The 16,277-nt window shown below is 38.3% G+C and overlaps 1 protein-coding gene across 2 annotated transcripts in view; it reads right to left on the reverse strand.

Moving 5' to 3' along the window:
- efcab7 (EF-hand calcium binding domain 7) overlaps positions 1-16,277 on the reverse strand; it is a 59,642-nt gene that overhangs the window by 16,944 nt on the left and 26,421 nt on the right. For both annotated transcript variants that reach the window (XM_055642084.1, XM_055642082.1), the window contains exons 7-10: positions 13,304-13,445; positions 9,505-9,614; positions 7,154-7,308; positions 5,400-5,533 (exon numbers count right to left, since the gene is read on the reverse strand). In XM_055642084.1, coding sequence (XP_055498059.1) covers positions 5,400-5,533; positions 7,154-7,308; positions 9,505-9,614; positions 13,304-13,445 — 541 coding nt within the window. The remainder of the gene's footprint in view (positions 1-5,399; positions 5,534-7,153; positions 7,309-9,504; positions 9,615-13,303; positions 13,446-16,277) is intronic.

The following is a 16,277-nucleotide window of genomic DNA, read 5'->3' on the forward strand; positions in this document are numbered from 1 at the left end:
AAACATAATTTCAATCTAGATTTGATAATATGTATTATAATGATTTCATGACATAATGAGTATGATAGCCCAATATTTCAATTTTCAAATATCTAATTACAAATATGCTTTTTAAAATAAAGATATTAAAACATGAGGTTAAAAAACATTGCCTGGGAAATAGGAAATTTAAGGTCCAAGGATAGGGAAAACAGAAAGATTCAAACAGAGCAAATTTACAATATAAATAGTAAAATACTAAAGTCATCCAAGAAAAGCTGTGAAAACAAAAGCATTATAGTGAAAATAATCCTTTCATTGTGGTCACTAACACGAGATGTAATAACACGAGTACAGTGTTCCTTCCCTCTGAAGAAGGGTATCGACCCGAAACATCACCTATTCCTACGCTCCATAGATGCTGCCTCACCCACTGAGTTTCTCCAGCATTTAATCTCCCTTCGAGATGTAATAAAGCTCACACGTTGAACTTCACTTCTGAAATTTGGTTCCAGTGACTTCAATGGAAGTAAATCTCAGAAGCAGCGTTCAATAACATTTAGTGCATATTGTACAACAGAGGAGGAATTTCTTCCCCTATATCTTTTTTAGAAATAATTAGCTATTGAAATACAGGTCTTTCCAGAAGAATGATTGGAGACCGTTTAAACTACCTTTCTCATCATAATTATCTTGAGAATATTGATCACTTGATACCGAGTTTAATGCTGTTTTTGTGATTTGATCTTTGCTTTTCAATTGCTGTCACTGATTTAATCTAGTTAAAAACATTGCTGTTGTTTCTCCAGTCTCTCATTTTTTTTGGAGATACAGCGCAGAAACAAGCCCTTCGGCCCACCGAGTCTGCACCGACCGCCGATCCCCGCACATTAACGCTATCCTACACAAACTAGGGACAATTTATACTTAAACCGAGCCAATTTACCTACATACCTGTATGTCTTTGGAATGTGTGAGGAAACCGAAGATCTCGGAGAAGACCCACGCGGTCACGGGAAGAACATAAACTACATATAGACAACTTCTGTAGTCAGGATCAAACCCAGATCTCCGGTGTTGCAAGCTCTGTAAGGCAGCAACTCTATTGCTGCACCACCGTGCTGCCCCAAAATACAACAGAGGAGGAATTTTGTCCCCTCTTTTTTTTAGAAATAATTAGCTGTTGAAATACTAGACGGGGCAACATTCATTCAACAATATCTTGCAGCAATACGCTATGATAATTGATTTGTTACTATAAGATACTTGTATATTCACTGTCTCCAAGATTTTTTTTAAAACGCAAAGTACTTGGCTATCAAATCACTCAGCCAACAGCCACTCGTCAATGTAGGTATAAAAATCTGCCATGATTTGTAGATGGATACTGTGCCACATTAAATCACTTGCCCTACATGCAGGCTATAGCATTTACTTATGAGACAAAATCTCTTTTACCATTTGCTATTCATCATGGATCTGTCTTCAAAATCATTTGTAGACATTTACTTCTTTACAAGGTTGGATTAAACAAAATTATATTCATCAAAACCACCCAGAGCCCTTATTAAATATTCAAAGTAGAAAAATAAGTAATGATTACAAATATTTGCAAACTTTTAGCATCTAACTGGGAGATTACTTTAGTACTCATTCAACAAGACAAATAGAAAATTAGGAAGGCGTACAAGACAATATATTTAAATGTAAAACATGCAGAATGTTTACTATTGTATCCTTAGAAGATTATACATTTCCATGCAGAATTTAAACACGGGTAAAGTAATGGCAAACAATGTTTAGGCCAGTTAATTAGAGTCTGCTTCAATACAAAATGAGTAATATGCATGTTTAATATAACTCAAGAATATCAATCAAATTTTGGCAGGTATGGATCACTTCAAGATTTCTGTACATTGTTCCTTCTTGATGCTCAATTTATAATTATAACTAGAGCCAGAATGTTTAGGCGCTAAAAATCTCTGAAATAGGCATGCAAAAAGGCATAATAAAATTACAAAAAAGGCACGAAAAAGGCATTGATTTAAAAAAGGCATAAAAGGCATTTATTTCCACCACCAAAATATGGTTAAAAATGATAATTATACAGGTATACTACATTAAATGACCAAAGTTGCCTGGTTGCACATAACTACCAGCATTTTTTCAAATTATCTGCTGTTAAACTATGCCGTCTGTCAGACAGAATATGCTACAGTTGTGAAAAACAACTTTCTACCACAGCTGAGGTCACTGGCGCATACCTGAAACGAGCTACAAACTCTTCATTCATGTCGATATCTTGTGCATTACAACTACCTTTGAGAACTTTAGCTTTATTTTGTATTTCTTCAAGATCTTTGTTAGCTAAAATCACCCTCTCACATTTTCCTTGTATGTCTTTACCTACATCGCCAGGAACTTTAGGTACAAAGTACAGCAAGTGAAGGTGTAAACAACTGAGCAATAGTTGAGCTCTTTGACTTCTCCAATACTTCCGATGTCAAGAAATACTCCTTTGATGGTTGACCTGCATCCAGTGGACCAATGACCACATTGGCAACATATATTCCTCTTCGATTCAAAGTAACATTAGCAAATTTGAAGATGACACAAAGCTGGGTGGCAGTGTGGACTGTAAGGAAGATCCTATGAGGATGCAGGGTGACTTGGACAGGTTGGGTGAGTAGCAGATGCATGGCAGATGCAATTTAATGTGGATAAATGTGAGGTTATCCACTTTGGTGGAAAAAAAAGGAAGGCAAATTACTATTAAAGGGTGCAGACTTTCAAATTCCTAGGAACCCTCATATCCGAGGACCTCTCCTGGTCGGCCAACACCACTGCAACCGTCCAGAGAGCACAACAGATACTTCACTTCCTGAGAGTGCTCAGGAGGCACAACACCAAGAAGCTGCTGCTGGTGGCCTTCTACCGGGTGACCATTGAAAGTCTACTGACATATTGCATGTCAGTGTGGTATGCAGGCTGCTCTGCTGCAGGTAAAGTGCTCCAGAGAGTGGTGAAAACAGCAGAGAGAATCACCGGCTGCCCACTGCCCTCTCGGGAGGATATTGCCACATCACGCTACCTCAGCAGACCCACTAAAATCATCAAAGACTCCACACACCCCGGTCACCACCTTTTTGAACTGTTGCCCTCTGGCAGGCGTTACAGGTCTGCCAAAACACGCACCTCGAGACTCAGAGACAGTTTCTTCCCCAAAGTAATCTTCACACTCAACATGAAAAAACACTTAGTATTATCTGAGTATTATTCATGTTGCACTTTTCCATGCTACTACCCACCTTGAACCTTTACTATCACCATGTACAGTACTGATTACTTACTTATTTTAATACCTAGTTTTTAACATTGTTTTTAAATTGTGTCCTGTGTTTTTATGTTTGTATATTATGCACCAATGGAGTGGCAGCAACAATTTTGTTGTATGCAGTGCTTTACAACGACAAATAAAGGCATTTAATTTCATTAATTTCATCTGAATGGTGTCATGTTGGGAAATGGGGAAGTACAAAGAGACCTGGGGGTCCTTGTTCATCAGTCACCGAAATTAAGCATGCAGGTGCAGCAGGCAGTGAAAAAAGCTAATGGCATGTTGGCCTTCATAACAAGAGGAGTTGAGTATAGGAGCAAAGAGGTCTTTCTACAGTAGTACAGGGCACCAGTGAGACCACACCTGGAGCACATGCGGACAGGACGTAGAAGGACGAGAAGCCGAAGCGAAGAAGTGGAAGCCAAGATGCCGAACGAACATCACGCCGAACAGCCAAGATACCGAATGGACACCACGCCGAAAGGTTACGAACCCAAATGGACAACACGCCGAAAGACTCTATCGCAGCAGCTTGGAGTCACTGCCACCATTTTACAAATGCAAGCTCAAGCTCCTCCCCATCCTCCCACCCCCCTCCCCAAGGATAACCGACTGGTTAATGTTAAATGTCCACCGAGCTTCACAGCCGTGTATCTCTGGCTTCTTAAATGTTATCTGGCTTCTTAACAGTTGTCTCCACTCCTCCTCCTCTCTCCCCCCCCCCCCCCCCCCTCCCTCTTTTTTAAAGGACTTACTGTACACTGTGCTTAGCCGTCTTAATTACAGCGCCAACCTTCCTGTTCATTGCGCTGTGTGTCTGTATCACCTTGGCTTTGCACCGTGTGTATTTGAGACAGCGCTCCCCCCGCTTGCGCTGGCACCCGCCTTTGCGGGTGTGTGTGCGCGTGTGTTCCATTCTGACAGTCGCCGTTTCAGTTGCCGGTTTTTCAGGCAACTCCGGACAACTTGACAGTCGCCGGCCGGAAAAAAGTGGGACAGGCCCATTAGATAGAGCTCTAAGTGGGACAGGCCCATTAGATAGAGCTCTTAAAGATAGCTGATCAAAGGGCCGAATGGCCTACTCCTGCACCTATTGTTTATTGTCTAAACGTTAATAAAACTTTCCAAAGGTGAAGGAAAGACTGGAGGAAAGACTAGGTACTAGCTATTTTATACCTGCTTTAAGAAGGCATTTAAATACACCTGAGCAATTACAAACTCCTGTGAAGCCATGTGTCCCAAACATTATGGTGCCCTGAAATGGGAGGACTATGTATAAACACAGCTGTAATTTCTACATGGTGAAACTAAAATGTATAAAAATACTCTTTAATAAAATGTGACAATGTGCACTTCAACCACATGTGATTTAATTCTATTACAAATCTTAAATTGTGGAGTACAGTGGCAAATAAATAAATGATGGGTCTTTGTCCTAAACATTATGGAGGGCACTGTATATCCATTTTTCAGCAATGATATAATAATGATATAATAACCGAAAGATCCATTTGTTCTAAAAATATTTGATATGGCCTACACTTTTACTTAACCTGCCTGTAGTTCTCCGGCTCATTCCTTGTTTTTTGGATAAATCAATTTTGCAGTTTATTTAAATGCAGCAATATTCAAATGCCATAACTACTACATATAATTAAATTCATCCTTCAAATGCTCATAGATGAATACAGAAAAATAATCTACCTCCCCCAACCCATGTAAAAATGAAGAAATCTCATGTACTGGATCTAATAAATGGGAGATATCTGCTTATTCATTTATATTTCAAAGCCACTGAAAATATGCAGCTCACTTTGGTACACAGCCATTCTTATTGTCTCATTTCATTTTCCTAGTCTACTCGGCCCATCCATATGGTCTTCTTTTAATGTGGCCCTGAAACTACCCCTTATTCAGTACAGACTTCTTGTTTTAACTCTTCATAATGCCTTTTCCATTAAAAAATATTGTGATTCAGTATATAAACATACCACCAATGAAAAACATGCACAAATAAAATGACTCTTATTTAAAACAGAGTACACAGGAATTATTAATCTACAAATGAAACTGTTCACCTCACCTCGGCACATAGCCCAGGCCTCACTGTCACATTTCTCTCCGCTGGTTCTCAACTCAAAGAAGTTGTACTCTTCAAAGCTCAAAAGGCCATTGCCATCTAAATCAATGACTTCAAAGATGTCTGACAGAGCAGCCCTGATCAAAGGAAAGTCAAAATTGAGAGTTTGCATCGTCAATATACAGAGAAACACCCAATAACACAATAGATTTTACCCTGTAAGTGCCTAATCATATATGGTTTTCTAAGCCCCTTGTTACCAAATCCCTAAAAGGTAGAAACTGTCAAAATACAGGCACTCCCCGACATGTAATAGGCAAATTATATAAACTCAGACATGCAAACAATTCACAATAGGTGGTCCTGTTTCCTGTGTTGTCGCTCCGGGAGGATGGCGAGAGCTTCTCACGCGCTTCATAGATATAAAAGTGTCGCCAAGGTTTGCTGCTCTTCCAGTTTCGGCCACTGACAGTGCAACACTGGGAAGGCAAGCAAGAACAAGAGGGGAGATGGAAGCCAACCCCCAGCTGAGTCTCTGATATCTTCCACAAAGTACACCAGAGAGCCCTTCTTCACCAGCTGTCACACTGTCCAGTTGACGCATCTGTTGTTGCAGCTCATGTTGTTGGCCGTGGCCGACATCATGCTCTTCAGGCCATCACTGCTGCCGCCTCTTCCTTCCCCCACAGACATCTTGTCAGCGACTCTGGGGGAGAAGGAGGCGGTGGTTGTATTGGGGGACGGGGCGGTAGCTGGTGAGATGGGAGGGAGCCCCACGGTGAATGAGCATGTCCTGTTGGTGGCCTGAAGAAAACGCTATTGGCCAGGAGCTACAACGTGAGCCGCAACAAACAGCCGCGTCAACTGGCAGCTGGTGAAGAAGATCTTATTGGTGCAGACCAGCATCTTTGTCACCTAGTTTTAAGGTGAAAGGTCACATGGTGTTGGAGCAACTCAGTGGGTCAGGCAGCATCTCTGGAGAATATGGATAGGTGATATTTCAGATCAGAACCTTCCTCAGAATGATTGCCGAGTTACTCCAGCACTTTGTGTCCTTTTGTGTATTAACAAGCATCTGCAGTTCTTTATTGCAACCTAATTTTAAAGTGGTTCTGACTTGCGTAAAAACGGACTTACACCAAGATTTACAGACTGTAAGTTGGGGAGAGTCTGCGCAATGAAAGCAGAAAATACTGAACAAATGTGCACTCGGATAATATACAAGGAAACATTTTTTTCCACTTGACCACTGGATTCTCAGAGGAAGCATGACTTGCATCTAATTATTGTTTGCAACTGCTCAAAAGATTTACAGCACCAACTGTGCAAGAGTAAATATTACCAAAGAATATTACACCATTATCTAATAATTTGAATGTATAGTCATAACCAGAGGTAGACAAAAATGCTGGAGAAACTCAGCGGGCGAGGCAGCATCTATGGAGCGAAAGAATAGGTGACGTTTCGGATCGAGACCCTTCGTCAGAACTAGACATCAGTTTATCTGATATTTATATTTGAACTTCTGCCATTCTAAGTAATATAACTTGGCCAATTCAGCATAAGTGCGGTATGCTGACCAAGAAGGGCTAAACCTATTTGTTACCACTTTCTCTTCCATAAACTGAGTGACCTGCTCTGTATATCCAACAGTTTCAATGTTCTTAATTTCTAACACTGGTTATTTTTCTATATTTTGCAAAAGACACAATTATAAAATGACATATTTTAAGGTTCACTTTCATTTAAATTCTCACCTGAATTCCTTGGTGAGCATTAAGTCACCATTTTCCCTGTAGACCAGCTTGGCCTCTCGAATCATTGATTTATTCCTCTTCTTTAATCTGCAGCCAGTAGTGAATGGGATGAGATGATAAACTCCTGAACGAAGCTCTCCCTTCCATCCAAATCTCTGTTGTATGGTATTAAAAGATAAATCAAATACCTTGTTTCATTTTGTTAAACAGCTTTTTTTTATACCACTAAAATTTAGTCCTGGGTGTTAGCACAAAACTTTCTTACTTACATCCAGGGGTTCCCAATGCAAATCTAAACTAGTTGATAGGTTCTTTAAATCTGGTATTAAGCTTCAACATAAAATAATCAAATCTGGTTCCAGTTTTGAATCCAAATCAAGAAAATTGCAAAGTGTAACACTCCTGGACACCTTAATTGGAAAGAGTTGTCGGAATTTTGCATTGGTCAATGTGGGAGAAGGCAAATTGTTCGAACAGCACAAAGTCAGCCACCAAATGCTTCATATACAAGGAAATATGAATCTCATTTATTTTCACACAACTAGGTATGTGTGGATCAGAGTCATTCCTCACTAAAACAATTTTCCCTGACACTTTAGATCTGTCTCACAGCGGCAACCTGGATCTTGCACAGAATATCTACTGCAGGTCATGTTGTAGACAGCATAATTGTGAACAGCAGCAGGTTTTGACAAACATGAAGTGATACTGAATGGGTTGTCCACACCAAGGGCCATTAACCGCACCCAACAAGGTTACCAACCTGCACATTTTTGGAAACTGGGAAGAAACCAGAGGATCCGGAGGAAACCCATTCAAGTTGCTAACCCAGCAGCATTTTAGTCAAAAAGGTATTGGATTCTAAGCATTTACTATACTTTAAAAAATGAAAAAATATGAAACTGCAAAGCACAACTACATTGATGGTAAGGAAAATTGTTAAATTTAATATTAACTCCCGATGGCTGTAGCATGTCCAGATAAAATACGGCATACTGTTCTATGAGCTTACATTGGTCTGCAGTGAAGCAGTGAAGGAAACAGAGGACAGATAGTTGAGAATAGGACAGTCGTTCATATCGGGAACATGCTCCACAGGTGATGGTGGAATCAGATACAATAACTACATACAAGAGACAATTAGACAAACACAAACTGGCAGAGCCTAGAAGGAAACAGTTCTCACATAGACAACTGAGATTAGTTAGATGGGGAAAAAGGTTGGATTAACACAGTGGGCTGAAAGGCCCATTTCAGTCCTATGACAATGACAGAAAATTAAAGTGACAGGAGACTGGATTGAGTAGTGCACAAAGATGTCGCCAAATCAGCATGCATTCCTTTTTGGCCCTCTATGGCTTTAGTTAAATAACAATTTCTCTAGGTTTGCCACTTATTTTGGCTTTGGCCTAGAGAGATTTCTGAAATGTTTTCACTTCAGAAAGGCAGTTACTCTCTCACTTGAACATTAAGCTACTTGGTTCTTTTAGGTTAGTTTAGTTTAGAGATACAGCGCAGGATCAGGCTCTTTAGTTCACCGAGTCTGCACCGAACAGCAATCCCCATACACTAGCACTATCCCACACACTCAGGACAATTTTACCGGTCAATTAACCTACAAACCTCCACTTTTTGGAGTGTTGGAGGAAACCGGTGCTCCCGGAGAAAACCCAAGCGGTCACAGTGAGAACATACAAACTCCGTACAGAGAGCACCCGTGGTCAGGATCGAACCTGGGTCTTTGGCACTATAAAGCAGCAATTCTACCGCTGTGCCTGGTTCTGTGGACAGATTTTTTTCCAAAGATAAGTTTAATAATTAAAAATAACTTATTTATGTTTTACTAAATAACAGTTACAGGTGAAAGTACAAATTCCAATTCATGCCTCAGCTCGTAAATCCATTGACTGATCCAGGAACCTTACACTTGTGCAATGTATGGTTCATACGAAGATGGATTACATTTGTATTATCCTGCTGGGTGGAAGGGGAGAAATTCAACCAGGGTTGCTATTTCACATGCTTAAGTAGGTGCCCAAGATTTCAAAAGAAGATAAGACATTACTTGGCTTTTCTGGGACACCTCCCAGCCATGACCATATGAAATGCCACTTACCACAATTAGACACTATTGGATACCTAGATAAATAAAACCCAGTAAGAACAAAAATGGTGCAAGGAAAAGGCAAAATGTACCCAGGTGAAGAGCAATTCCCTTGATAACTTTGCTTTTGGGCATTTAATGTTGCTGCCATGCACATGTCCAATATATAGAGACCACATGCACACAACAACCCTTTACCTCTCTATGCAACAATTCATTATTCTTTATTTCTGTTAATAATTCGTACCTCCTTTTCCCGTAATTCTGTGACACACACAACTTCCACAGCTTCAGGATCACCAACGTTCCTCACAACATATAGTGCAGTATCCACATTCATCCAGGGTGATAATTTTTCTGAGCAGTAGGAACAAATGTAGTTACTGAGACTTAAAGGCTGCAACTAAAAAGGTATAGTGTATAAAAAGTATTTTTTCTTCTGCTGAAATTTGTATTGGAAGTATGTCATTTTACAGTTACTAAATGAATAAAGATATATGGTGTTGGAGAGAAGTTGTTTAGAATTCAAATAATCAAGGGTTACAGCGTGTTGAATAAAACATTTAAAAATCAATACGGTGTTCAAAATGGTTGGGGAATCATTTAAACATACTTTACATGGGAATTATGAGCCAAAATTAGTCTGCTTCCATTTCACATCATAAATAGTCCTGTCTGAAATTCTGCAACCATACCAGGCTAAATTCATAAAAACCTGATGAAACTACAGAACACACATTTCTCATATTGTGAATGATTGAACTAGATGATTGATGTGCTGCCATTACAATGATTTGTGAGGCTGCACCTGTCAAACAGGAGGGAACTTCCTTAGGATTAGTAAAATATGTATTAAAAACTACATTTTTAAAGGTAACAAAATGTATTGCTCTGCACTATTTTATGCTATTAAATAATACATTCACATTCATTTCATGCATTTCCCAGCTAGAACAGTAAAACGAAAAAAAGATAAAATACATATTAGACAGTGCAACATTATGTATCTACTAAACTTGCAGTTACAAACTTTTTAAAAATAGTTACAAGTTGATAATTTGATTTCCTCTCAGGTAGATATCAGCACCCTTGTTCTACCTCACTTAAATGATCATTCTTCAAGTATGAGACCAGGACACAAATATTAACAATCGTTTGACTATTTGTGACGCCATAACCCAGTGCGATAATTTGTGTGAAAAGGCATGATTTGTTTGAAATCTAATGTATAAGAAAATCTTACGTAATTTTATAATTTTAAGCATACGGTTCATAATACGGATATTTCTATCTTTGTTCTCACATAAGTATTTCTGGCTTTAGAAGAATGGATATTAATCAGAAACATCAATCAAGCTGATATTTTCCCTCCTTGAAGTCAGAGTGATGTGTTAAAAGAAAGCGGCGATTACCAAAAAGGAAGAAAATGGCTTTTCTGAATTATGAACACAGATGTAACATACGAGGTGAGCTGCACAGACCAAAAGGACTCATCTCATTCTTACATTATGTTCTTTAGAAGGAAGAAACACAACAGGGAGTAAAGGAGATGATAAAAGGTTGATGGTGAAATGAGATGTACATTTCCTTGTTTCTGTTTCAAAATTTACATCTTGTTGCAAATAGGGAAACAGAAACACAGTAACTACACAGTAGCAAGAAAATTACATGTAGTAAAAGCCATTCAGCCTATATGTATTCATCCATCCATAAAAATCAGAGATTTTGCCTCTATTACTCCGAACCATCTTTTTTTACTCATTTGAAGCAGTTTCTTTAACTTTGATTCCTTTGATTAAATACAGGGAGAAAATATTGTCCATCTATGAATATTTAGTGTACATGCCAGACCAGGTCATTTTTGATAAAGTTATGATTGCATATAGGAAATATATGAAATATGCAGTAGGTCAGGTCTCATCAACAGAATTTGTAATATTTCTGATCAATGATGTGTGCTCATTAACTCCAAAATTGTAACTCTGCTTCTCTCTCTCTCTCTGAGACACAAGAGACCATAGATGTTGGAATTTGGAGCAACAATCTGCTGGAGAAACTCACCCTTTGTGTTCCTTTTTATCACCTTCTAGCAGCAGCTGTCTCCACCTTCACCTCACCTCAATACTTCTGATGCAAACTAGAGAAACAAAATCTCATATTTCACCCGTGAATTCCACAACCCATTGGAATAAACACTGAATTTTCCAATTTTAGGTAACCCTCCTGTCCAATTTGTTTCTCCCTCTCCTTTCTCTCTTCCTCACCCAGTACTCCCATTTTTGTCCACTTTCCCCTAGTTCTCCCCTCCCCCCATCTTTTCTGTCTACCTACATCCATTATTTACCCACCACTGCCTCACAACTCCACCTCGCCCCCTCTAAACCCAGCCTCTTTATCCATATCAGCTTGTCTTAACACTCCTCCTCTCCTCCTTATATTAGCTATATTCGCTCTTTATTCTGTGTCAGACCTTCCATCCACAGATGCTACTCGACCCGCTGAGTTCCTCCAGCAGATTGTTTGTTGCTCTTGCTCCATTGTGTTGCCAAATCAGCTAAGCATTTCTAACACTCATGATAGTTTGTTTTTACTCAAAATATCATAATCATAAAGATAGCATACTGCACATGATTTCTCTTGTGAATAGTTGAGAAAATAGCTAAACAGAATATTTAATATTTTATGCCTGTTTGCAGTTTCAAGCTGGTGGTTTTTACCTCATGTCTAAATGCACCCTTATTATTGCAATACTTAACGGTGTTTTTAGTTATTCCGAGAATACTGCAATGCTATTTTCCTCTTTCAATTTCCATCTGAACTCTCCATTTACTTACATTGATCCAGTCGTTTATCATTTGCTTCCTCTTTGCATTTCCCGATTATCTTACTGCTAATGGCTGGATTTTTGCAGCAACATATAGAATTGACACCATTTCCCTGCATGTGCTAGCTGGTATGAAATTTCTACGTACGAGTATGTGAATATTCAAATCCCAAAAGACTGGCAACTGGACATCACTGATTTCCAGACTTTACCCCTTGCAGCAAGTTTTCAATTGAAGATGATTAAAAAAGTGTGATTTGTTTTCATAGATGAGCAGAAGGCTGGGTAGCTCATTACTGAAGGACCATTTGCAATGAATTGAATTTTGCTCCTTAAGAATCATTGATGAAATAGCCTTTCCATATTTCACTTAAGATGATACAGTTAAAGATATATATCCACTTCTTGGTTCCTGGCTATATAAAATTCCTGGATGATTTTTAATTTTATCCTTTTGTGATTACTGTGCTACGTGGGTTCCCTGGGCCATTTACAAATATCTGATCAAGGTACAGTTTACTACTACCCCGCCCCCCCCCACCCGAGCTCCATTATAAAGAGTTTGCCTGAAAACCCATCTGTATCACGATTTTCCATAACCTTTTTTTATTGAATCCCATGTTGGTAGTGGAGATGCAATCCTCTGGGAAGTTATTCACTCAATAGCAAAGTCTCCGCGGGTGAATGCTCCGTAGGTAAGGGATTTCTGACTGCATTGTCAGAAGAGAAAGAGTTGTCATTTTAATTAACCGGAAGTTTGACTTGATGAAGTATCATTGTACAAATATCAATGGAAGAGATTGACTTTCCAGTTTCCAAACTGCACCCATTGTGCTTGGCAAACTAATTCAGTACTCTATATATATTGCATTTACTTATTTTTTCAAATAATTTAGACAGGAGCGAGTTTGTATTCCATATCGCAATATTTTTGGTAATGATTCTGAAAGTGCATTTCTGATACCTGAACTTCTGTAATCATTGTCTTCTTTTACAAGAAATAGTCATACATTATGACTTTGTTTCTAAACCTCTTATATTGACTGAATATGTCATTACAATATATTTCCTTATATTACTTACATGTTTTAAATTGTCCTCCTCCTCAAACAAGCCAACTGGGAGGGCAGATTTTTATTGTTAGTTTAAATAAATTGTTTTCAATGTTAAATATATCAACCCACAGTAATTACGTTGTTGCAGAACATTTGATATATTATACCTTCAGTTTGGCTGAGGTTTAATGGTGTGATGGTAAGAAAAATATTAGTTGTTTGCTGCAATTCCAGTCTATACCGATGACCAACAATTCCACCGTCATCTTCCAGGAAAAAGCATCCTTTTGACCATACATGTTGCCAGTTCTAAAATGAAAGGGCATAAATATGAAGCAGAGACCACTTGAAGAGAAAGCACAATTAGATTTTCTGTTAACATAGATGTACACTAAATAATCATTTTAATTTGAAAATAATGAAATATATTGAGTGTGTAATCTTGCAATTGTTTAGTTATTAGGATCAGGAATTTGATTCACTTTAAAATCATGCAAATTATAGAAGCATAGAAAAATAGGTGCACGAGTAGGCCATTCGGCCCTTCGAGCCATTCAATATGATCATGGCTGATCAGCTAAAATCAGTACCCCATTCTTGCTTTTTCCCCATATCCTTTGATACATGCTTTTTCCCCATATGGCTTGAAAATGCTAAGGAAAGAATTGAGACGTGCTACTGTGAAGATTTGAGCTAATTTCTAAGGAGGTGGAAATTATTATTTAACACCTCATGGATACAACAAATCTATTGGCCTATCATTCAAAACATGTAAACTTGCATGTAATTTACACGTAAAAATTATTTAAATTAGTTATTAACGCAGGTTGATCTTGAGACATTACATTTTCTGAGGAGATTAACCGTCTTCATTTTTAATAAGTATACGTGCATATTTTGAAATATCCACAAATGTTTATCGAGCAATACTCAACAGCTTCGAGGAATTGGGAGATATAGAGATACGAATGCAACGTGCTAGGGCCAATTTTTCAATTGGACTGCATCGCAATGTTTCAGTGTCTCCTGCATTTTGTGGAGCCTTTTTAGAAAATTACCCATATCATGATTTTCCATAACGCAGAGCTGCATCATCTGCATGTGTTGAGAAATGCGAGTTGAAAAAGAATGTAGTTATTTATTTACCTTTTTTACCCCCTCATAAACTTAGAGAGTGACTTTTATTCTGTGTCTAAGATTTTGGGTGGTAAGTTGTGAACATTGTCAGGGTGAATTTATATAACCCGGACGGATGCAATGCAGGGTTTCCCTGTAAATTTACAAAGCTTTCCACTGGCAATGCAGTTCTGATCATGCACCAGATGGCGCTCCAGACCTAGATTTCCACTCAGAAATTCATGTGACTGGAATCAGTAGCCTGCAGATATTTAAACCCAAGTCTCCAAGTCCTACACAAATGCAACTAACTGAATAAGTAAATCCAAGACATCCTACCCACATTCCAGTGACTATACTTAGCTTTGCTGGGGATCACTCCCCTCAAATCATATGCAAAATCTGGTGCAAGACTGAAGTCCACATTTATTCAAATTGGGATTTGCAGCCAAATAATTTGGAGGTAAAAGTTATTTGCATTTATACACATATTTATTTATTTTTTAATGAATTTTATTTATTTCAATTTTTTTTTTTAATTCTGAAAACATTTAAATTACAGTTCTAGTTTTGAGAAGAAGTAAATGTCTGTTGATCAATCCATGGTGTTCCAGGGATGGGTGCTCAGAATTACACTTCTGAAACTTAATTGCCTGAATTTGTTGCCCGGCCCTCAGATGCAGAGCGTTGGTGAAGTCAGCCTACAACTGGAACCAGCCAGCACAGGTGGGCGGAGAACTTGATTTAAGTTACATGAAAAGCAGCACTGCATTCTTTCCACTGAAAAATGTTTTTAATGCAGTGGATAACAGAAGCTGTTCTATGTCCTATAGGTCTCACGAGTTGTTTTTCAAAGTCAACAATGCGCTATCTGGGGTAGTAGTGCAAGCAGATTCAATCGCACCATTCAAAAGAATCTGCAAGGAAAGTTTGATAGAAGGTACAAGGGGAGGTAGGGGATTGCTCTTACCAAGGGATTGATGGACTAAAGATTGCCTTTAATGCTGTAGCCATTCTATAATTTTCTGAACAATGCACTCCTGTGCAGAAAATTATGGAAACAAAAATTAGATGCTCTCTTTTTGGGTATGTGCCTATATTCCCGATTTACCCAGATATTGCAGAAGGATGCTCAGAATCTTTCCACCATTATTCCTCAAAGATTGCAACTGAGATTCACCAGTTACTTTTGATGCCATCTTTTTTTTTGAGAAAAACATTTATTCTTCTACTCCTATCCTTCAAGTAATAGCAAATCTGACAAAAACTCAACTTAACAGAGGCACAATCCACTCCAACATGTCAAGATCCAAACATATTGGTTTTACAACATTCTTCTTTAAACAGAATCCTTCATGGTGATAGTCATTGGTGCAACAAATCTACCAATTTTGTTGTAGATTTTATTCTTACTGTTTGACTTATTAACCACATCCTTCGAACTCTTGCCTTCATATAAATGCATCAAATTGGTGTTCGAACACACAAACCTGTCAGTCAATAGCCGTTCCAGGACAGTAATACTTCTTGATTTTGAATATTTCATCTTAATACTTCTAACAATTATTATTTTTTTTTTTTAATTGGTCTCTTTGGAATTTGTACTCCACCAATGGTGAACAGGTTTCCAGATATACTTCTATTAAAGCTATTAAATGTCAATAGTTGTGAGTAAGTTAACTAATAGTGTGGTGAAACAAATACATTCTTAAAACTCTTTTTTCTTTCATATCACGTGACATTTTCATGACTGTACTGATACATCCCTGAAACCTTTTCTTTGAAATAAATTTTCAAATCAAATGATAATGTGTATCTATACCTCAGATACCATGTACATGTAATGTGCCAACCAAAGTAGAGAACATTACCAGCTTCCTCAAAGATGGAACACTTTACCGCCAAGGTGAAATATATTCCTACCCAGTATATGAGGACTCACCTTCCAGCAGGGGTCACTGGATAACCAATATGGGCATAGATTCCAGAAGATGTTTTTATTTCTCTAGCCCAAAAACTGCAGAG

The sequence above is a fragment of the Leucoraja erinacea genome, chromosome 10, assembly GCF_028641065.1.
Source record: "Leucoraja erinacea ecotype New England chromosome 10, Leri_hhj_1, whole genome shotgun sequence".
Taxonomy (NCBI): Eukaryota; Metazoa; Chordata; class Chondrichthyes; order Rajiformes; family Rajidae; genus Leucoraja; species Leucoraja erinaceus.